We start from the raw sequence: 24,752 nt of genomic DNA, 5'->3' as shown, positions 1-24,752 counted from the left end.
ATTCAAAATGCATGGTATCTCGTGGACAAATAACGAAATTGGGTATCGCAGCAAAATGACTCATAAAAATTAAACGGTAGTCGCGAGTCACTTCATATTTTCACAGAAGGTGGCTATTTCGTGTGGCATTTAAAGAATTTTTCAATATTGGGAAAGTTCGAGTTGGTTCTAACATAAATATCGATTCTTTGCTCTATTGCAGTTTTATACAGAGGGTTGCCATTTCACAACCTATTTATATACCTACCTGTTTCTAAGGAACGAAGTAGTTATGTAACAGGATTAATTACCATAGCAATGGGTGTGTACTAATTTGAATGTATTGCCCTGCACTAGACAGTACGCTGTTCCTCTGCATTGCACCCACACATATTATCAAAGAACAGGGATAAAAGACTTGGATCGTAATTTAATAGAATTTTCACATCATGCTGATCACTCGCACCTGCAAGATAAGTGTCTTTGAAAAGAGTGGTTAATCTATCATTGTACACATACACAGGTGATGAGTACAGGGCCATACATAAAAAAAAATAGTGTAAACCCGTTGCTGTGATAATTATTCCTGTTACATCACTACGTCTAAGGCGAATTGTCATCCCTATGTTTCCAAAACGTCTCTTCCATATCGACGCTTGCCAAAGTCACATTTTAACCACTTCATACAAACGTATAACATTAATATTGCCAGGATTGTAATCAGTGATATTTAGCTATCACAATTTTAGCTTAACAGTAATGTTTGCCATAATCCCTTAGGTATTTAGTTTACGCGAATGAAGAAATTTATACGTGTTGGGAATAGACATCAAAGGTATATTTTAAAACTGGTCAACAACACTCACTTTTTGAACCGAATATATCAGCGGTGTAATGTTGTTGGAAGACTGACTGATGATTCTCCAGTGTTTCTAGATGTTGTTGACAATGTCCGTTTTGTCCTTTGTGATGGTGTGAGCGCCTTAAGGGCTGGGGTATGAACGTATGGACAGTATTTATTTTGGGACATTAGAGCACATCAGACATATCGAATTGCATTCTGAATACGAAGAATGTCATTCTGATATCAAATAATTTTGATTTTTGAAATTCGCAATTTAATACACATTTTATGGCAAATCATTAAAATTGATATTTTTGATATTTAACAGTACTTGAAGTAAATTTTATAAATCTGATGATTTATACTTAAAGTGTATGTAGGTGAGATGAAAAGCCGACGATCAATTGAAAATTTTGACCTTTCGTATTGAAGATATGGATTTTTTTCCCAAAACACCAAAAAAAATTAGGTCTTTTTGGGAAAAAATCCATATCTTCAATATGAAAGGTCAAAATTTTCAATTGACCGTCGGCTTTTCCTCCCTGCTACATACACTTTAAGAATATATCATTAGATTTATATAATTTACTTCGAGGACTGTTATATATCAAAATTTGAAAAATATAAAATTTTATAATTTGTCATAAAATTTGTATTATATTGTGATGTTTAAAAATGAAAATTATTTGATATCAGAAAGACATGCTTCGTATTCAGAATGCAATTCGATAGGTCTGAGGTGCTCTCATGTCCCACAAAAATACTGTCGAAACGCAATAAACGCTCATTTTGGATCCCTTAAAGAACACACTGCCAAGACAACCTCAAATCAATCGGCATTAGCAGAGCACAGCAAGGACACCGGGCATAACCGGACATTGGAAATGTTAAAGTCCTCTGCAGAAAAGACAAGTTTTTGCCAAGGAAAGTGAGAGAAGCCATTAAAATCAAACAAGAGACCAGCCCACCCTAATAGGGACGGGGCCGAGAACTTTCTAGAATATATGATTCTCTTCTAGAAACACCGTCACAAAGGACAAAAGGACATTGTCAACAACATCTAAAAACACTGGAGAATCATCAGTCAGTCGGTTCAAAAGTGAGTGTTGTTGACCAGTTTTAAAATATACCTTTGGTATTTAGTTTACTTTGTACCTTTTGTAATGCAACGTTATTTTACGTTATCCGGGTAACTTAATTACGAAGAAAATTTTACACTTGAAGAAAAATATTTGTAAAAAATATTTGCTTATCTGTTAGTGACCGTTGATAAATAAAATTAATTGTAAATAAAAAGATACAATATTTATATTCTATTGTTCTATTAAAATAATGTCCTTTGGGCAGATTGAAGTCCTCTATGTTGTGTCCGGCCCTGTTGAAATAAGTAAACAGATACTCTGAATTATTTTCAAGAGTTTAGAATATTTACGAAAGGAGGAAATGCAAAATGTTTTCTACAAAAAAGATTAACTATTTGTTTAAAGCCATATTATAACATTTGCTGACGAGGACGCCCTCACTGATTTTTCAAAATTATTTTTTACACGATTATATTGTACTTTATTAAACCAATATACCCCGAAAAAATCAAGACTCTAGGTGCTGTAGTTTTGTCAAAATCCGAGATTTTGAATAAAACGATGAAACCGGCGTTTTATTATTACGATGGAATTATTAGTCGAACGCATACACGATGTTCATAACACACAGTACGTACACGGTGTGCGGGACGGTGATCTACACAACAAAGGGTCGTACTATAACATGACCGAAGGAGTGGTACGTATTGGCGACACATGCGCTGGTAGTAAATTCAATTTTCTTTGCTTTGCCGTAGTTGTTCGGCTCAAAAATAAAAGGGGATATATCTGACGGTAAAAACTAACATTTTATGGCAGAGAAATGCTAATCTATTTTGTATGAAAATGTTATAATATGGCTTTAAAAGAAGAACCATCTGTGTCATTCTGTGTGCATGATGTGTGTGGTATTATCTGACACATTTATTGATCAGCTTTTATATTTATTTGAAATATTGTGGCGATAACCTTCACATCCAATATGGCCGCTGTTTTGATATGTAAACAATATTTTAATCACCCATCACCCTAGTAACCTGTCAATGTAGTTTGGATAGTGTCAGGTGAAAGGGAATAGTTTACCATACCAAACTTGATGGGTTACGGTCAAGTTTTACATAAGATTTTTAACCAAAAGCCTGTTTTTTATAGAATATAATATTGTGCAGAAAATTAGGTTTTTTTTTTATATATAATTCACTGGGTCAGTAAATGCCATTTGGTCTAATTGCAGCTTCCCATGATATCTTCTGGAGGTGCTAGACATATTTCTACGAAATATTGACGGTCAAACAGGCTTCCCCTTACCCCTTAGTCGAACATAATAATACATGTATTTTAATACTTAAAAGTTATCCAAAGGATTTTGGTCGACGGGTCCTTCCCGGGGTATTTCTGCAGTGAATGTGTGATGTGATGGGAAATGTTTCTTGAGTGACTGAACTGACAAATTTCTTGGATTCTGCACTTCTGTGAGGGACATTTGGTGCATCAGGGACTATCTACAGTGTGGGAACGGTTGAGTTTGGCAGTGACAAGAAGGTCACGTATGTTTCTTGAACGGCGGAAGGCAAGTAAAGGAGGAGAAGAGAAGATTTGCTTCAAAACATCGTCGGAGTGGAGGATATGCATGTGTTTGGATATGATCTTGTTAATCTGTTGGAAAGCAGGATTGTAGGTCACGACTAGAGGGACCCTATCGGTCTTGGCCTTAGGTTTGTACTTAAGTAAAAATGGAATCCTAAAACCATAAGTGCGATGCAGCTTTGCCAAAAGAACTTAATGAGAGATGGAATCAGAAGCGGAACTGTAACTAAGATCAACTGAGATAAAGTCAATGGTAACATTGTGTACTTATTTTGGTAACATTGGATAGGAAAGACCCATTACTAAATACATGTATAACGGCATATTATTTTTAATAAGGGGTTGCAAGGACCTACCCCTTCGAAGTTCGTATTGCAAACAAATTACATAAAAGGACTAGGTATAACTTCCACAAGCATTTCCTGAAATTGAAAAAGCCTAACCAAGGTATTCCACTATGGATTAGGGCTGCAATCATTGATATCTGAAAACCAATTATTATTGGACAAGAACATTTTTCAACATGTCAATATTGTGGTTTAAATTCTCTGATAAAAATACTGATTTGGGAAGTTTTTTGACATGTCTACGTGTAGTTAGCAGCATCGGAACAGGTAAAACATCCATTCGATTTGTTATGCAACTGGCGATGACGAAAAACAAATGGCTTTACAAATATTCAATCTGCCTTTTCAGGTAGTGCACACCTGCAACAAATACGTTACTTTTTACTTACTTGTATCGCACATGGTTCCAGTGTATCCAGCAGCACATGTACAGGTATAGGAATCTACTCCATCTCTACAACTACCTCCATTTTGACATGGATTAGGGCTGCAATCATTGATATCTGAAAACAAATTATTATTGGATAAGCAAAGATTTCAATTTGTCTCCTGTTTCGTTATGCAAACTGGCGATGACGAAAAACAAATGGCTTTAAAAATATTCAATCTGCCTTTTCATGTTGTGCAAACCTGCAACAAATACGTTACTTTTTACTTACTTGTATCGCACATGGTTCCAGTGTATCCAGCAGCACATGTACAGGTATAGGAATCTACTCCATCTCTACAACTACCTCCATTTTGACATGGATTAGGGCTGCAATCATTGATATCTGAAAACAAATTATTATTGGATAAGCAAAGATTTCAATTTGTCTCCTGTTTCGTTATGCAAACTGGCGATGACGAAAAACAAATGGCTTTAAAAATATTCAATCTGCCTTTTCATGTTGTGCAAACCTGCAACAAATATGATGATACCAAACTTGATGGGTTACGGTCAAGTTTTACATAAGATTTTTAACCAAAAGCCTGTTTTTATAGAATATAATATTGTGCAGAAAATTAGGGTTTTTTTATATATAATTCACTGGGTCAGTAAATGCCATTTGGTCTAATTGCAGCTTCCCATGATATCTTCTGAAGGTGCTAGACATATTTCTACGAAATATTGACTGTCAAACAGGCTTCCCCTTACCCCTTAGTCGAACATAATAATACATGTATTTTAATACTTAAAAGTTATCCAAAGGATTTTGGTTGACGGGTCCTTCACGGGGTATTTCTGCAGTGAATGTGTGATGTGATGGGAAATGTTTCTTGAGTGACTGAACTGACAAATTTCTTGGATTCTGCACTTCTGTGAGGGACATTTGGTGCATCAGGGACTATCTACAGTGTGGGAACGGTTGAGTTTGGCAGTGACAAGAAGGTCACGTATGTTTCTTGAACGGCGGAAGGCAAGTAAAGGAGGAGAAGAGAAGATTTGCTTCAAAACATCGTCGGAGTGGAGGATATGCATGTGTTTGGATATGATCTTGTTAATCTGTTGGAAAGCAGGATTGTAGGTCACGACTAGAGGGACCCTATCGGTCTTGGCCTTAGGTTTGTACTTAAGTAAAAATGGAATCCTAAAACCATAAGTGCGATGCAGCTTTGCCAAAAGAACTTAATGAGAGATGGAATCAGAAGCGGAACTGTAACTAAGATCAACTGAGATAAAGTCAATGGTAACATTGTGTACTTATTTTGGTAACATTGGATAGGAAAGACCCATTACTAAATACATGTATAACGGCATATTATTGTTAATAAGGGGGTTGCAAGGACCTACCCCTTCGAAGTTCGTATTGCAAACAAATTACATAAAAGGACTAGGTATAACTTCCACAAGCATTTCCTGAAATTGAAAAAGCCTAACCAAGGTATTCCACTATTACTATTAAGTAATTACACGGGGAAGGCTGAACGTTCGAGCTTTTATAGCTATCTATTGTCATAATTAGACGACGATAGCTGCCTCTTATGTCACAAAGGCTTTAAGCACCTTGAATTTCAAGTTTAGAAAGAATAAGATGATCATGAATGTTGCCTAGGGTTTCATTTGTCTTACTTGTTTCACATCTAGTTCCAGACCATCCCTGTCGGCAAATACACCTGTACTGGTTACCAACACTCACACATCGTCCGTGATTAAGGCATGATTGCAACCGACAATTGCTTACATCTAACGGGAGCAAAATATGCATACAAAACAAAAAGAAATTTAAAGGAACATATGTACACATGCAGCCATTTGTGATCTTGCGACCACGTTTGAATCAGGTAATTGGCATGACTGACCAACTCACTGACTGACTTGGATTTGAGATGGCCCTTTTCGGCTACCAAGAATATTTACGTCATAATATTGGTGAGATGGATAATGTTGGAAATATAAGAGCTTTTTTATGTCAAGCATATCTAGGCATCAACAGCTGAAATGTAGGAGATAACGCTTCGGCCAGGCACAAGTGACCTGGTGAATGAAGGGAGTCGCCGTAGATAGCTGGTCGGGGCAATTTTTACAGAACAGTCAAGTGTAGCCAACAATCGGGCTTATTATTCTGATCGGAACCGACTGTAACGAGGTCTTTTATCATGGGTCATCTGCCCCGCCTTTACCAGATGAGCCACGGGGAGAGCGCGTAAGATTTTTTTGGTCCTGCGGGGAATTGAACCAGGGACCTCTCGCACCAAAGGCAAAAACCTTAACCAATGTGCCACCAGGCAAAGACCTTAACCAGTGTGCCACGAGGCAAAGACCTTAACCAGTTTGCCACGCTGCGCTTATAAGCAAGTTAATCAAACAAAATTGATCATGCTCGGAAAGTAAAAGCTGATGTGGCAGTGACGTCAACGCGTTAAGGGGGTACTACACCTCTGTGGTAAATTTGTGACTATTTTTGCATTTTTCTCAAAAAATAATAACACACTGGTAACAAAAGTTATGTATATTATTGGGGCAAGGAATCCAATTACTACATTGAAATTGCACTGACTCAAGACAAGCGGTACAGTATATATGATAGGAAATGAGGTGCATCCCAGCGGTACCTTATTTCAACACCCTCTAACCTTTTACGAAACTCTTACGTGCGTAACATTTAGTATGGTTGTAATTTCCAACGGACACATTTTGTTTTTAGCTATTCATGCTAATGAATGGAACGAACACATCATTCCATTTATATCGCAATTCGTCGTGTAGTGACGTATCGTGTTTTTGGTAATTTTGCAATTTTTGGTATTATGGGTTTATATATCGTTCTCTTCAATTACGCCAAAGGACAAAAAGATGAAAAGTAAGTAATAATAGTACTTGAATTAAATTGGCGTATGGAATGGTAAGAAAATGGTAATAAAGAAAAATACACATTTTAATATGATTACCGAAAACTGCATCACGCCATTATATGTTGCACTTTTCCGTAAACATATATAGTATACTAGTGCATAGTATATTATACGCCACCATTAGCTCTTGATGATCAGAGCCCTCACAGTACCTTTAGAAGATCCAGTGATCCCCGGATAAAATAAACCCAGGCAAGTGACTAGCAAAGTAGATGTATAGAAAAGGCCAATCTCTGCCTGCTAAAACCATTCTATCAAAAATTCATACCACCACGAGTACAATTTACAGAAGCTTGTCGAATATCGCTATGCAAGCTACATAAGTCACCAACATATCTGTGCTCAGAAGTTGGACCACTATCTCTTGGTCACGAACATCACAGGGCCACAGTATAAACTGCAGTACAATGTCTACCCATAGACTCTGAATGCCCCACCCCATCAACCGCGAAAGTCCACTGACCGAGGCGTAGCCTGTCTTCAAACTATAGTGTCAGACGGGATATGGCATGGCCTTTTCTTTTTCCTTCTATCGGATGGAAAATAGGTCAGATTTTGTAACAAAGCTACGCCACTATGTGACGCACTTTTTCGTAATATTGTGTACGCAGTTGCCTTTGGACAACAAAGCCACATCACACAGAGCAGCCTCACCAACAACTTCATGGATCAAACAGACCCTTTGGAGGAAAAAACAGAATAAAAAAAAGATCCAAAGTGGCATAAACTTAATGTAACACATTAGCAAAGGCTTAAAAACAAACAATTGTCTATGAAGAATGAACAGGATCCACTTTTATGAAGATTTAGCTAAGCTTTCAAAATGTATTACATTTCAGAAACACCAAGCTATTTTGAGCTGGCGATATTATTGGCTAATAATCAGTCAGAAATCAGTAATTAGAAAAGTCAATGGACTCCGTATCTTTTTACTGCACTGGCTGTCTTTATCTGACCTTTAACTTGCAGAATATGCAAGTTTTGAAGAGCGGATTCTTCTCAAGTCAGGAAAATGACGTTCTCCAGGACCCTGATTTTACAGAAAGTCATTGGCGAGCATTTACTTGTCAAACAAGTATTTAATATACATGTACCGATTCAGATAGCAGTCAGAATTAATAGGTAAATTTTCGCGGAAAATTTTCTGGACACGGGATATCCATGGGCCAATTCACTTATAACATCTATTTCATCTATTGAGTTAATATTATTTCTGCTTTAAAGGTGCCGAAGTTTATCCACGAGCATATGTACAAATGAACAAATACATTTGCTCTGCAGTTCCAGTTTGACACGGTTTAGGATCGTAATCATTTATATATTGAAACAAATGCTTTTAGAAATATTCATCAAGAAATTTCAGGCAGTGCAAACCCGCAATAAATACGTTACTTTTTTTACTTACTTGTATCGCATGTGGTTCCAGTGTATCCAGCAGCACAAGTACAGGTATATGAATCTACTCCATCTGTACAACTACCTCCATTTTGACATGGATTAGGGCTGCAATCATTGATATCTGAAAACCAATTATTATTGGACAAGAACATTTTTCAACATGTCAATATTGTGGTTTAAATTCTCTGATAAAAATACTGATTTGGGAAGTTTTTTGACATGTCTACGTGTAGTTAGCAGCATCGGAACAGGTAAAACATCCATTCGATTTGTTATGCAACTGGCGATGACGAAAAACAAATGGCTTTACAAATATTCAATCTGCCTTTTCAGGTAGTGCACACCTGCAACAAATACGTTACTTTTTACTTACTTGTATCGCACATGGTTCCAGTGTATCCAGCAGCACATGTACAGGTATAGGAATCTACTCCATCTCTACAACTACCTCCATTTTGACATGGATTAGGGCTGCAATCATTGATATCTGAAAACAAATTATTATTGGATAAGCAAAGATTTCAATTTGTCTCCTGTTTCGTTATGCAAACTGGCGATGACGAAAACAAATGGCTTTAAAAATATTCAATCTGCCTTTTCATGTTGTGCAAACCTGCAACAAATACGTTACTTTTTACTTACTTGTATCGCACATGGTTCCAGTGTATCCAGCAGCACATGTACAGGTATAGGAATCTACTCCATCTCTACAACTACCTCCATTTTGACATGGATTAGGGCTGCAATCATTGATATCTGAAAACAAATTATTATTGGATAAGCAAAGATTTCAATTTGTCTCCTGTTTCGTTATGCAAACTGGCGATGACGAAAAACAAATGGCTTTAAAAATATTCAATCTGCCTTTTCATGTTGTGCAAACCTGCAACAAATACGTTACTTTTTACTTACTTGTATCGCATGTGGTTCCAGTGTATCCAGCAGCACAAGTACAGGTATATGAATCTACTCCATCTGTACAACTACCTCCATTTTGACATGGATTAGGGCTGCAATCATTGATATCTGAAAACAAATTATTATTGGATAAGCAAAGATTTCAGTTTGTCTCGTGTTTCGTTATGCAAACTGGCGATGACGAAAAACAAATGGCTTTACAAATATTCAATCTGCCTTGACAGGTAGTGCAAGCCTGCAACAAATACGTTACATTTTTACTTACTTGTATCGCATGTGTTTCCAGTGTATCCAGCAGCACATGTACAGGTATATGAATCTACTCCATCTGTACAACTACCTAGATTTTGACATGGGTTAGGACTGCAATCATTGATATCTGAAAACAAATTATTATTGGATAAGCAATAATAATAAGAATATGTATGTCATGAGATGGATAATTGTTGAAATATAAGAGCTTTTATGTCGAGCATATCTAGGCATTATCAGCTGAAATCTAGGAGATAACTAGCTCTGGAATCACGAAATTGAAACTTGTCCCTGGTCGTTGGAGCAACAGCTTAACGTGATTTGATATTTCGGCAACAAGGAAGAATATATTAATATATTGTATCTCCGTTTTTACGAGGGTCATTCAAAAAGTTTTACTTCCATCATCACATATCTGGTATCTTACGTGTCAGGCAGTTGAAATTACCCATGATTATATACTTTTGAAGCTACAAAATAACAGTTTTTTGATGAAAATACTATTTTTGGTTATTTAGATATATTAGTGAAAATGAATACAGATTTTGTACGTCGGAAACGGTTAAAAACTGAAGTCGAAAGTTTAGTAAGAATCATTTTTAGCTTTGGATATTCTTCATAAAAATGGGTTTTTTTAAAGATGCGGTTGTCCAACACCCGTACACACACCCTTCATTAATTCCATCCACACATCGTCCATTTACACATTGCGCAGTCATTTATGGCCCATTCAGTGATTTGCTCAGATTATTAATACGGAGGTAATAGGATGTCACAGGCAAGGGTGCTTTTTTTTCAAAATGGCCGGCAAAATTGAAGGAAAGTATGATATCAACGAAAAAGCGTCAGGAAATGTTACTTAAGTTGAAAAAAGTAATAGCTGTCTTTGACTTTTTGAACTTGTACTTTGAAGTACTTCAGGGTGGTAAAGGTAGATTCTGATTTAAAATGGCAGCAATGATGATGACTACCAGAATTGCCTTTATGTATTCAAGAAGACCCCAAAAGCAACTTGTAAACTAGAATGCCGCAAAAGTGTTGCTTACAGTGTTATAAATTGTCCGTTTTTGCATGGTTTCACTGATGCATTTCTCTATGTTTTAATCCTTAGGATCACTCAAATCGCTATTTGCTAACAAATCTTCATAGTCATTCTCTACCAATAGTTCTTGGACGTCCTTAGGCATTACTGTTTCAACCCACTTAGGTTCCATGTTTTCGTTCCACCCATTGTCAACAATGTTTCCACCATCGTATACAGTGTCATCTGGTGCTCTCCACTCTCTTGCAATGAAATTTGCGTGAAGGATATGAAGCGCCAGCGCCTGCTTACATGGTGGTAGTAAGGATATAATCTGCAATATTTTTATCTTTTGAAAACGTTCGAAAAAAAAAATCGTATCTTGCTTCGTTGACATCTTTGCCCTTCACTCCGTATAGAAGTGAAACGTACTCCTTTGTATAAACTTTCTGACGGAAAATCTAATACTCCAATGTTGCAGAATGTGTCCACAAACTTTGACTCCAGAAGCTTCCAGCACTGACGTTTCCCTTGCGAAAAAAAGCTGAGTTGTAATCATTGCCAGTGAATGCATGAAATCCAATCAGGGGTGACTTCTGAGCTGCTGTTAAGTCAATATCGCTCATTCCGACCATTTAAAGGCCTTCGTGTCACAAAACAAGATGCTATAATCAATAGATGGCGCACCTCAGCTGATGCCAGCAACATGATTTTGTTCTCCGTTTTTCCTCGTTTATTTTCGTTTGTCTTGTTTACCAGCCTTGTTTACATCAATCAAGTTGATCTGTATAATAAACTATGTGAGTACCTGACTGTGCAATATATCAAAAATCTTCCAGCTTTTGAAGCTGAAACTCGACATGATACTCATCAATTACGGTGCAAAATTCTGCAGCCTTGCAACAGATTACATGTAGGCTCACATCCGTTAAGCTTACACAATGACATCGGGGAACACTGGCATCAGAATGATATAGGTAGCCTTCACAACACTCAGCTTAAGAATAATACTGATTCAAACTATGATATTATAGCCCCTGTTAACAGTTCTGACTTTGTAATTTCTTACACCCGTGAGGAGTTACTTGCACTTAGAAAGAAAAGCAGACTTCCAAAACAAACTGTTGATAACATTACATCCCTTGGTATTTTACTACGCCAGCGTGGACACCGAGGAGGTAGAAACAGAAGGAGAAAAATTCCCGTTTTGGTAACCAACCGTAGTGATAATGATAACCATGATATTAATGCCGATTCTTGCGACTTCCGCCCAAGAACTCTCACCAACATTTCTCTTGATCCTTGCAATACCACCCACCATAATAATTCATGTGGTACCATGTTGCCAACTTTATTCATGACAAATGCCCGGTCTCTCGTTAACAAACTTGATGAGGCATCAGTGATTTTGAACTTAATAATGTTGACATTGCAGTGGTTAGTGAATCATGGTTTAAGAGTACCATCCTGATCATCAAGTGGACTTGGGAGGTTACACCCTATTTTCCAAGAGTCGCGAACACAAACGCGGCGGGGTGTAGCTATCTACGTCAGACAAGACATTCCAACTTCTTATATTGCTGACATTGTGGTCCCTGTCCAACTGGAATGTACATGGGTACTGATGCGTCCTAAACGACTGCCTCGTGGTATTTCTGCCATCGCTGTGTGTGCTGTGTATATTACAACTGACTCGCCGCATCAAGAACTACTGTCTGATCACCTACTACAAAGTGTGGACTTTTTACGTTCAAAATATCCTGAGATTGGTATTATAATAACAGGTGACTTTAATCGCATGAAAGTTTACCCCATCATGAGGGGAAATGATTTATTTCAAATTGTAAACTTCAATACTCGTGAAAATGCAATTTTAGATCTTGTGATTACGAACAGTAAACTCATTGAACAGTACAGTGATCCTTTGCTATTTCTCCAATAGGGAGCAGTGATCACAAGGGTGTCTTATGGAATCCGAAAGTGATTTCAAATAGAAATAACTCTGTTAAAATACATGTTGGTCGTCCCATCACTGAGGATGGAATTAATCGCTTTGGTACATGGATTCAGAAACAAGACTGGCATGAAATCCTTGAATGCGAGGGTTCTCAGAGCAAAGTTGATCAGTTTTATGCCATGCTTGATTCTGCTTCTGAAGAGTGTTTCCCAATTAAAAAGAAAAAGATTCACAATAATGATAAACCATGGATCACGCCATATGTTAAGAAGTTGATAAAGAAACGGCAAATGGCTTTTGAGGTTAACCCTGTTGAGTGGCGTAAATTACGTAACAAGGTTCAAAGAGAGATTACTAAAGCTAAGTTAACTTATCATGCTCAGAGAATTAGATCTCTTCAAAAAACCGAGCCCCGTAAGTGGCACCAGCAGATAAAAATGGTCACAAATAACAACAAATTTGAGCTCAGAGTGAGTGTCCCAGGAGTAGATGATGATGACTCTACAGGTAAGGCTAACACTATTAACAACATGTTCGCTAGTGTGTCAGCCCATTGAGCCTCTTGTCCTGGCTAAGCTTCCTGCTTATTTACCTGCAAAAAATCCAGTCCCTCATCTCTACCCATGGAATGTTTACTCTGAACTGAAGAAAGTGAATCCATCTAAAGCTGGTGGCCCCGATGGTTTTAAACCTCAATTGGTGCGTGAATTTGCTTATGAACTCAGTATTCCACTTACAGATATTTTAAATTCCTCCTATAAGGAGGGAATTGTGCCCACCCTATGGAAAAAGCAATAATTGTGCTAGTTCCAAAGACCAGCCCTCCTAATGTTGAAAAAACTTAGGCCTGTGTCTCTCACTTCAATTTTCTCCAAAATTGCTGAGGGGTTTATCTGTAAATGGATTTTGAAAGACATTGAGAATTTTATTGACATCAAACAGTTTGGCAATGTTTCTGGAGTTTCTACCAGCCATTATTTAGTTAATCTCATGCATTTTCTCCACCAGGGTGCGGAAAAAATCACAACGTTGGCACAGTGGTTCTGACAGATTTCTCAAAAGCGTTCGATCTTATCAATCACACCTTGTTAATTGAGAAAATGATCGAAGTTGGTGTGAGAAGAACCATTGTGCCATGGATTTGTGATTTTTTGCACAACAGGCAGCAGTGTGTGAAATTCAATGATTCTTTATCTGAGTATGTTACGGTCAAAGGGGGGGGTTCCTCAAGGCACAAAACTGGGTCCTATTGGATTCCAAATTGTTATTAATGATGCTGCCACAGATGCCAAATCACAATACTGGAAATTCGTTGATGACATGACCTTTGGTGAGAACCGTCATCGTAATGTTAAAGGCTGTCTTCAAGATGATTTGAATGATTTTACTGAGTGGGCCAAAAACAATAGCCTTAAATTAAACCCATCCAAATGCCAGGCTCTACTTGTTAATTTTGGTAGATCAGAGCCACTACACACAGATTTGAGAATTGGTAATGAGCCTCTTCCTTATGTTGACAAAGCGAAAGTGCTCGGTCTCTGGTTACAAAATGACCTAAAATGGGACGCCCAGGTTAATGACATGCTAACCAGAGCCAATAGGCGTCTTTTTATGCTTCGCACTTTAAAAAAATTTGGCTTCTCTCAAGATGAGCTCACCATTGTTCTTAAAAGTTACCTTAGACCAGTTCTCGAATATGCTGCTGTTGTTTGGCACTCAAGTATTACATCAAAACAATCTGCTGATATTGAAAGAATCCAAAAACGGGCATGTAGGACAATACTTGGTTGGAACTATACATCTTATGATGATGCAATTACTTCGTGCAATCTTGATTTTTTAACTAACAGAAGAGAATTACTCTGTCATTCATTTGCTGAAGGGCTATCAACCAATGCTCGTACTAGTCATCTCATTCCCCCCACTAGGTTTGAAGCCCATGGTAGAAATCTCCGCAATTCAAGTGCAATATCAAAAATATCAGTCAGAACATCCAGGTTTGCTAATAGTCCAGTCATGATGCAGTCATGTCTACAGTAGAATTCATCTCGACCTTTGCAGGACTTAACCCCATTAAATGCTATTAAACCAAGATAACACTCATTGAAACAGCTCAACTGATTAAATCGGATCTTCTCTGGTTGTGCACAAGTGACTGTTTTCATGTGCGATATCGCAATAAAGCTGGTATTCATAGCTTCAGTTGGGTAACCGATTATAAAGGAAACGAAAGGAAACAATGTTATGTGTGGCTTTGTTCACGAAATCAGACAATGGCGTGCTTTTTGTAAACCAGCATTCTTGAAATGAGCAACATAATGATTTTTGACTTAACACGGTTTGGAAATAATTTCTTCATATTTTTGGTGTTATCTGTCGTTTACATGTCCTTCCTAAAACACAAAAGTACGACCCTCCAAACACCTAAATTAGCTAAAGATTTAGGACATGTTACAAAACTATATTGTCTAGAATTTTAGAAGAGTACTTTTAATATTGGCCGGTTATTTTTCACACAGCGACGTTAACTAGGCAATGTACTATTACCTATAACATTAACTAAAACACCAAAGTACGAATATTTCCAAACATCTAAATTAGCTAAAAATTTAGGACATGTTAAAAACTATATTTTCTAGAACTTTAGAAGAGTACTTTTAATATTGGCCGGTTATTTTTCACACAGCGACGTTAACTAGTCATATCCCGATACTGTTAACGTAGGGCTATTTGTAAAGGTCACGCGTCAATGGGAAAGAGCACTGTGTATTGTGTATAGGAAAACGGACAGTAACTGCAGTATGTACCATATTTTATTAATTTATTGAATCAGTAGTTATCCTTTTGCACTTGCCATTTTTAGTGATTTTAAACAGTTTTGATGTATTACATGTATGCAGGTGTCATTATTTATATAATTTATATATGATCTCTTTAGTTGTATGTGTGAGTGGGAGCACGAGGGAGTACCAGGTGTTTTTTGGAGTTTGTTTGAGTCCAGTGATATGTGTGGTGTGGCTGTGGTGTGAATTAGGGTTGTGGGGGTGTGTGTGTGAGTAGGGGTGTGCAGGTGTGAGTGGCTGTTTTTCTGTGGTGGTTGGGTGTTGTATGTGTTCAGAGATGAAGGGACCATGAGTGCTGGCATGCCACTGTTCGTGCATCTGCATGCGTGCACTCATGCACCCTTTCACCTGTGTAAATTCTTTTTCCACCCACACCGACTCCCGGAACCGACTCACACCTGCATGCTGATGTTTTAATATGTAGCAATATCCATTTATATACTGTGCAATATTTTTCATCTCTTATCTTGCATTATTTTAATTTAAATTTGTTGTTTATATATTTTGTATTTGTAATTTTGTAATATTTGATGTCTTTTAATGATTGTAAAAAATTGCTCAATTTGGCCTTAGGGCCACGATGCTTTTTCTAATAAAATGAAATGAATGAATGAATTTTGATTCTCGATCTTAGTAGTAATCAGGAAGAAGATGACACAAAGTTGGTCATCTTGCATGCAAAGCATGCAGTGAGGAATAACAACGAGGGTATAGCAATCATCCGTTCACATGCGGGAGACATAGACATTGCAGTCATTGCTTTATCCCATTTCATTCATGATGGAGACAGAGTAATTCTGGACACAAACACTGGCCAATACAGGAAGGCGTTGGAGTATTAGATTTTCCGTCAGAAAGTTTATGCAAAGAGTTAGAGAAGTACGTTTCACTTCTATACGGAATGAAGGGCAAAGATGTCAACGAAGCAAGATACGATATCTTTGATCAAAAGAGAAAAATATTGCAGATATATCCTTACTACCACCATGTAAGCAGGCCCTGGCGCTTCATATCCTTCTGCGCAAATGTCATTGTCTATACATTAAGTAGTACCTTTTGTTGTTGATACAGTCATTTCTTCTCGTGTAGTTGGTGTAGATAAACTGACAGCAACGGTAGATTTACGATGTATTCCCTCTTCTTGTGTAGTTGATTCAGTAGGACTGACGAGACTGGAAGATTCAAGCTGTGTTACCCCTTCTCCTGTAGTTGATTCAGCAGGACTGACAGGAGTGGTAGATTCAGGCTGTGATACCTCTTCTGCTGTAGTTGATTCAGCAGGACTGACAGAAGTGGTAGATTCAGGCTGTGTTACCTTTTCTACTGTAGTTGATTCCACAGGACTGACAGGAATGGTAGAATCAGGTGGTGTTACATATTCTCCTGTAGTTGATGAAGCTGGACTAACTGTTACCTCTTCTCCTGCAGTTGATTCAGTAGGACTGATAGAAGTGGCAGATTCAGGCTGTGTTACCTCCACTCCTGTAGTTGATGCAGTAGGACCGATATGAGTGGTAGATTCAGGCTGTGTTACCTCTTCTCGTGTAGTTGATATAGTTGGACTGAAAGGAGTGGTAGATTCAGGCGGTTTTACCTCTTCTAATGTAGTTGATTCTGGTTGGACTGATAATTTGTGGCAGGGTGGTCAGTGTTGCTCCTGTTGACCCAGTGACTGTCACGAAAAACAAAGAGTGGCGTAGATTTCTCTTTGACTTGGCGATGGGTGGGGAGGTTGGGAAAATTCTTGAAGCGCGCGAACAATGTTGGCATATTGAAGCTTAACTAGTGACATATGGTGCAAAAGTAGGCACTTTTAGGTTAAAATGGCAACATAGGAGGTTAATTTGGTCAGAAACGCACTTAGAGGAGTCAATATTGGGGAATGATTGTATGGACCATCAAAATATTCTGGGATTTATCCCCCCATCCCACCGGGATCTACGTCTATGATCTTTTCAAACATATGACATGTATTTGAATCTATGGGTATTTTTATCTTTTCAGTTTTTGTTTCCGCACCGTTTTCGTATGTCATTGCTATTCTGGAGTGTTAGCCTTCCAGGTGTGACCAATCTTTTATTCTAGTCTTTTGTCACTTACTAATAACTTGAAGCAAGTGAATATTGGTATTCGTTTCTGTAAATTTCTGACATCAAAACTCCAGGTAAGTGGGTACGTGCTGATTTAGATAAAAGAAGTATCTAAGTATCTAAATTTTACGGTCCAAATTTCATGAGAAATTGCACGGCTTCATTTACTTGTGTGTACTTACGCCAAGGCGTGTCTTGCTCGCGAAGATAGTCTAGCATCAAAATATATACTAATGGGATACTAATCAGTGTTGCCAGGAAGTATTGGGTGACTTTATATCATGTAGGTATACTTGTTCATGAACTCGCGCAAAAATCGGTCATATGATTATGTAGAGATGAAACGGGGAATTATTTTCGTCCCAAAATACACCTTAAATCCAAAGAATTGCATTGAAGTGGAACTGATTGATTTCTAAAGCTAATCTGATAATACATTGGGCCTATATGTACAAATACATTTCGCCATACTGCATTTTAGAAACGCTTGCTGTTAGAATAAGAAACATTTTAATGCTAATTTATTGCACATTCTAGGGAAGCGTGGTTACCGTTTTGAAATAACCGAGTGAGAGGGTTTTCGAGAAAATATTTTTCCTGTCAAAACTGAAGCATCCTCTGTATAAAAGAAAATATGAATATTAACTGCACATCATATATAACGATTCGTGATACCCAATTGTGGCACATTTGATGTCGTTTATGAGGCAGAGAATTTTATTTCAATTTTATATACGCCAAAATATTTTTTTTAATTGAGCGAGAATGACGATAGAAAAAACCTCTGAAAATTCCATGTAAGAATGACATTAGACCCCACCAATGATTACTGTTTTGTTTTTATGGTAATCTAATGTTTTATTTCCTGAAATAAAATTAGGGGTCGAATGTGGATTTATTGTATAAATGATGAAATAATCGACGTATACAAGAAGCTACAAGAAAATTGGTAGGCCACGCCACACCGACATACTTTTAGTATACGGGGAGCACGTGCGAGTCAAAATCGATATAATGTATGAAAAACCATTGTGCGTAGGCTCATTTATTGTAGAATACGCAGTTATCAACAATTGAGCGCTATTAATACACATTAATGTTTTTTAACAAATAAAATTCCAAAATATGGCACGTTTTCTGTCTTTACTTGTCACGTGGTATGTTGAAGTAATGAAGTTTCGATTATATTTTTAAATTTTCATCATGACACCATCAAGCCTTTACCAGTCCGGTCCGACTGCCTGATCCAGGAAGTACTGCCGAATCAGGCAGCATGTTGCCGAGTTAGGGGCAACACAGGCTTTGCAACCCTTCCGAATTCGACAGACTAAGGACTAAATTGTTCATGGTGATTTTATAAAAGATCGGGGACATTTCACTTTGACACACATGAGCTACATAAGTTGACAATTTTTCACCGGGCGAAAAAGATTCCACCGGGAGAAAAATAATTTAAATAACAAAACAATTTCTAACGGTTTTAAAAAATTTGATTTAAATATGCAAATTAACTTTATTTTAACTAAAATTGATGAAAAATTACTACTAATTGTACATTCATTGATAATTTTATATATTTTACTCTAAACCAAGAAATAACGGTATATTAAAAGATGCTCTATTTGAAATAGAGCATTGCATTGTGGGATACCATACTGCCTGACTCAAACATACTGCCTGATTCGGCAGTACTTCCTGATCAGGCAGTCGGACCGGACTGTTTACGGACGAGCGGTCTAAGGCGCTGGTGTTATGTCAATACTGTATAGTACTGCTCAGTGCAGCGTGGGTTCGAAACCAACCACCAACCAGAAATATGGCTGGGAGAATGTGGCTGTATGGCGAAGAGTGGTGTGGCCTATATGCGAGATCCGAGTTTATTTTATATGCTTATTTTTGCAGAGCTGATTTTAGTCAGTCATTGGTCATACTGATAAATTTCGCAAAGAGGGAGGGGGAAATACTTGAGACTGACAGACTGAACAAGTGAGAGTGGGAGAGGGCGAGGGAGAAAGAGAGCAGAGAGAGACGGAAAGACTAGAGAAGAAGATCTCGAGAGGAGAGAGAAGGGACCCGGGAGGAGGCGGGGGAGACTGATTCGGGCAGAGGAGGAGGCGAAATAGGGAGATAAACATTGATACGAGGGAAGGGTGGCCCTGCATAGGCCCGTAGCCAGGAGTTATTGGCGGTGCGACCGGCTCATAAGCGGACCGTTTGCGATTTAAGGGGTTATTTTCAACGTTTTGCAGAAAAAGTGGACCTTTTCATTCGGATTGGCATTTGTCACATCAATGTGAGCCAATTTAACACCATCAAAGACGAGAGGGGCGCTAGACCACTAAAAGCACCGGTGTTCCATAACCTTGTCTTATCCAGCCTTTATTGATACAGGCATCTACCCCTATTGAAATAAGCTGATTGGTACTTCAAGCTTAACAATGAATTCAAGTTACAGATTAACTCACTTAATCACTTGCGTTTTTGTTTCTGAACAAATAGAATTTTTACTTTACTTCTTGCATATTTCTGTTTAAAGAATATAATTAGAGAAACAGCATTAATTGTACTACATACAGGGTGATTCAGCAGGGCTGGTAAGAGTTGTAAGTTGTGTCATAGTCGTCAGCATTTCTGTTGTTGATACATTTCCTGTCGATAAAAACCAATGCAAGGTAAACAATTGATTTGGATAATAACCTAGAATATTATGTCTGAACTTAAAAGTGCCACCATCCAAGTTTACTGATACTCTTTACTACTTTGTTCTTTAATTGCGCCAACAGAGTGACTGGTGTGTAATAGTGTCACATTGTTAACTAATTGAAACAGCATACATGATGACAGTTTTCTGATAATACCAGAGGAACCACATAGTAGTGACATTTTGGGGGGAATGCTTCTGAATATACCGTATAATTAGCTGAAGAAAATAGCCTGGGTGTGCAGTTGCATACCAATGCATTTTTTTGTTAATTTAAGTAAAAACTAGGGCATTTAGATTCAGAATTCGCCGGGTGCCAAGAAGGCACACTTGAGCAAATTTGAGTTATTTAGGTCAAAGGTCACATGGGGGATTACATTTTAAAATTCTGTAATCAAATTATGCAATATCACAAGTTCTTCTCGTGACTTTGTGTATGTGTATTTGTTATAAATATGCAGTTCTGATGCCTTCCGCTAGGAATGCGATGAATATCAGTCGGAGCTAATGTTATGGCGCTATTTTCTTTCTATTTTTAATTAGGGTATTTAAATATGTCGCTTCATGGTCTCTCTCATCGATTCTGGCTAAATACGAATCATTGTAGTTAGCGACTAGCTATGGATGGAGACAGATCGCAAGCGTACCAATCCGTAATCTATATACTTTGTTGATTTGATGATGCGGAATTAAAGATTATTGTGAAGTTATATTTTGTTATCCGTCTATTTCTGTTCGAGTATTCAGCGAGTCTTTCCCCGTGAAAACTTTGGGATCCATCGGTCATCTCATTATGGTGTGAATTTTATCGTTCACCAGAATAACTGATTGATGGATCTCGGTGAGTTTCAATCCATAATACTAATAATTTTTCCAGCCTGCCTCTTTTTCAAAGTTTATGTGCACTGGCTTCTCTGGGGAAAGATTAAAATTTGTTCAAGTTATTCCTTTAGTGCTAAGGAGTAAACTAGTCAATGGTCATACCATATATCTCTAGGATGCCTAATTAATGAGGTATAGGTCAAAGGGTGAAATCAAAATTGTACAGGGGTAACAATTTCAAAATGCTCGAAATACAATTAGAACAGTCTCAACATGGCAAGAGAAAAAATATAGTTACATAATCTAGATTTAATGTTATAACCTCTAAACTGTCAAGGCTACATTATACTCTATCAAGTTGTTGAACTTGAGCCCATTATTACTATCTGGTTAAAGTAACAACCATTAAATTACTCTTTAATATTGTACAATAGTGAGAAAAATCTAAAAGATAATCTTTAAAAATTATCTTAAAATATTTGGGCCCTATTAAATCAATATTGCCTGTGATAAAATTGACAACATTTACTCAATTGTCGTCAGCATTGTCCTCTCGTTTGTTTGTTTGTTTGTTTGTTTGTTTGTTTGATTGAGATTGTTGTTGTTGTTTGTTACGTTTTTTGGTAACTTAATTTTCTTAAAGTGAGTTATTATTTTTGGCCTCGTTAAAGATAAATTATTTCCATAATTCACTTAACATGATCAAACTATAAAATTATGATAATCAAAGAAATCATGGTGTAGATTTCCTACAGTAAAATATGTTGTTATTTTAGAATTATACCTTTTCTCGTTCAAATGTAACGACAACAAGGGAAACCCTAAAAGATGAATTAAATCTTTGTGTGACGACTAATCTTACAAGAACGTACATAATTATATAGGCAGCAGTAACCAGCTAAACTGGTTGCTGGTGTTATAGCTATCTTTTTATCCCTTTTGAATTGGATCTACAGCTTATAAATTGTAGTGGTGTAGTTCTGATAAATATTTTCAACAACTCTTCCTATACCTTTGTACAGGAGCCAACCGTTGTTAATCCGTGATGAATCCACAGTTCAGTAGCGTATGCAATAAAGAGTGTCACTTCACTTTTAGAAAGGTCTCGGAAATCAAACTAATCTTGCTTCAACCATTCAACACAAAGGGAAACATTATTTTGATTATCTAAACGATACCATATCTGGGAGTATGTACCTGAAACCAATTGTTGAACTTGATATAATCAAAATTATAGATAAGTTAAAGTTAAATAAGAGTGGTGGTCACGACAATATTGGCAATCTAATAATAAAAAAGTAAGTCGAGAAATTGCTAAACCTCTTAATATGATATTTAATTTATCTATTTATACCGGAATTGTTCCAGATAAAATGAAAGTAGCTAAGGTCATACCACTTTTCAAAAAACAAGATGTTGAAGTTTTCTCAAATTATCGTCCTGTTTCTCTCCTACCATGTTTTTGAAAGATTAGTTTTAACAGTTTTTGAAAGATTAGTTTTAACAGATGTATGGATTATATTGATACTCAAGGAATCCTTAACACTAAACAATTTGGTTCTAGAACAAAGCACTCAACCTCTATGACTATTGAACAAATGGTAGATAAAATAAATTTCGCGGTTGAGAGAAACGAGACGACTGTTGGAATATTTTTGGACTTGTCTAAGGCATTTGATACAATTGATCACAATATTCTCCTTCACAAACTAGAACACTATGGCCTTCGTGGCATTGTCTTAGACTGGTTCAGAAGTTATTTAAGTAACAGGAAACAATATGTATCTTATAATTGCCATTCATCAGAATTGAAAATGTGATTTGCGGAGTTCCGCAAGGATCTATTCTCGGCCCTCTTTTATTTATACTATATATAAATGATATAACTAATACATCTAATATACTTGATTTCATCCTCTTGCAGATGATACAACAATTTTATATTCACATGAAAACATAGAAAAGCAAGTCAATCTTATAAACAAAGAACTAGAGGAAGTGAGCAATTGGTTCAGAGCAAATAAATTGTCTGTTAATGCCAGTAAAACAAATTACATGATACTAGGAACGCCAAATATGACACAAATTAATGATCTGAGAATCATACTTAACTACACTACCTTAGAAAGAGTACAACAAACCAAGTTTCTTGGTGTGTTAATAGATGAATGTCTCACTTGGAAAAGCCACATAGATTGTATTTCAAAAACAGTGTCAAGAAATGTTGGTGTCATGACCAAACAAAAACATTATGTACCAGAACGTATTTTACATACCCTTTATTGTACTTTGATAATGCCCTATCTTAATTATGGAATACTTGTATGGGGGATACCTGTAAAACTTACTTAAGTAAATTAATGAAACTCCAAAAGTGGGCTATAAGAACGATAGCAAACAGTCACTACAGAGAACATACAGGACCGTTGTTTGCAAACTATAACATCTTAACTATCGAAGATATGTACACACTAGATTTGGGTACATTCATGTACAAGTATTCTATTAATGAACTCCCTCTTATATTTAATAATTATTTTTCCAAACGCTCTGATGTACATAACTACAAGACAAGACATGTAAACGACTTAAATTTGACTAAAAAGTTTTTTCTGATCACGCAATCCGTACTAAAGGCCCCATCCTTTGGAATTCACTAGGTATTTTTAGAAAAACTCCAGATCTATTAAACATTTCCGTTATCAATTAAAAGAAATGTTAATCTCAAAATATACTTAATATATTATCTTTGAGCACCGTCCTTGTCTTGTCTTTTGGTTAGTGATTCCTTTTATGTGATGTTTGATTGATTTTTTTGTATAAATGTTATTTGTAACTTTCTAATTTCTAGGGGGAGGCGATATATCTGGCCTTATTGGCCTTCTAGCCTCTTCCTCCATAATGTGTTGTTTTCTGTAAATTATTAATTTGATTGTTTTTGTGAATGTCAGTTTTTTATGGAAATAAATGAATATGAATATGAATATGAATATGAAATATGAAGAGGCCCATATATCCCCAGTTATTTTGTTTTACTTTCTATGGTGTAAAACTAAAGTTTGGGATTTCCCACAATTATCCGGTCATTGTCTGCCATGTTTTACAAAAGATATAAAAAGCGTCAAAAGGTTGCGAAATAAAGATAAAAAAAATGTATTGTGTTTTACTATAATACTATTGATCTTGTAATTATCTAAAGTCTGCACAAAAGTAACGAAGCTGTTATAAATACGCATAGAGCACTTGACGTCACATGCCAAGTGGTCTATAGCTTCAGAACTAATAATTATTGTTTTCACAATATTTCAACATAGAGAGAAGGATGATTTATTTGTTATTTGACACCCCATTTGTCAAATGTCGTTCAATATAAAGAAAAATACCCGAATTTAACAGCGATAAATGTTTTTTATGCCAAAACTAAAGCACGTAAAGCTCGCCATTTATTATCTCCGCGCTTACCTCAAATCAGTACAAATGGCTTCAATTTTTTAATTCGGGTATTGTTCTTTCAAAACACTGTTGTATTGTTAATATTGAACAAAATTCGCGTAAATAAATTATCCTTTTTATGT

General features: G+C 36.7%; 1 protein-coding gene across 4 annotated transcripts in view; it reads right to left on the bottom strand.

Moving 5' to 3' along the window:
* Positions 1 to 1,530: 1,530 nt before the first annotated feature.
* The window catches only part of LOC140145692 (uncharacterized), a 78,998-nt gene continuing 55,776 nt past the window's right edge, over positions 1,531 to 24,752 (bottom strand). The window contains exons 13-20 of one of the 4 annotated variants that reach the window (XM_072168011.1): positions 9,486 to 9,599; positions 9,216 to 9,329; positions 8,947 to 9,060; positions 8,581 to 8,694; positions 5,893 to 6,006; positions 4,499 to 4,612; positions 4,229 to 4,342; positions 1,531 to 2,198 (exon numbers count right to left, since the gene is read on the bottom strand). In XM_072168011.1, coding sequence (XP_072024112.1) covers positions 2,182 to 2,198; positions 4,229 to 4,342; positions 4,499 to 4,612; positions 5,893 to 6,006; positions 8,581 to 8,694; positions 8,947 to 9,060; positions 9,216 to 9,329; positions 9,486 to 9,599 — 815 coding nt within the window. In that variant the 3' untranslated portion in view covers positions 1,531 to 2,181. Of the gene's footprint in view, positions 2,199 to 4,228; positions 4,343 to 4,498; positions 4,613 to 5,891; positions 6,007 to 8,580; positions 8,695 to 8,946; positions 9,061 to 9,215; positions 9,330 to 9,485; positions 9,600 to 16,635; positions 17,237 to 20,228; positions 20,304 to 24,752 lie in introns of those variants that run through there. The other 3 variants (XR_011858150.1, XM_072167564.1, XR_011858155.1) reach the window with 3 other exon arrangements.

The sequence above is a fragment of the Amphiura filiformis genome, chromosome 1 (genome assembly GCF_039555335.1).
Source record: "Amphiura filiformis chromosome 1, Afil_fr2py, whole genome shotgun sequence".
Classification (NCBI taxonomy): Eukaryota; Metazoa; Echinodermata; class Ophiuroidea; order Amphilepidida; family Amphiuridae; genus Amphiura; species Amphiura filiformis.
This window is presented reverse-complemented; position numbering and strand designations above follow the sequence as displayed.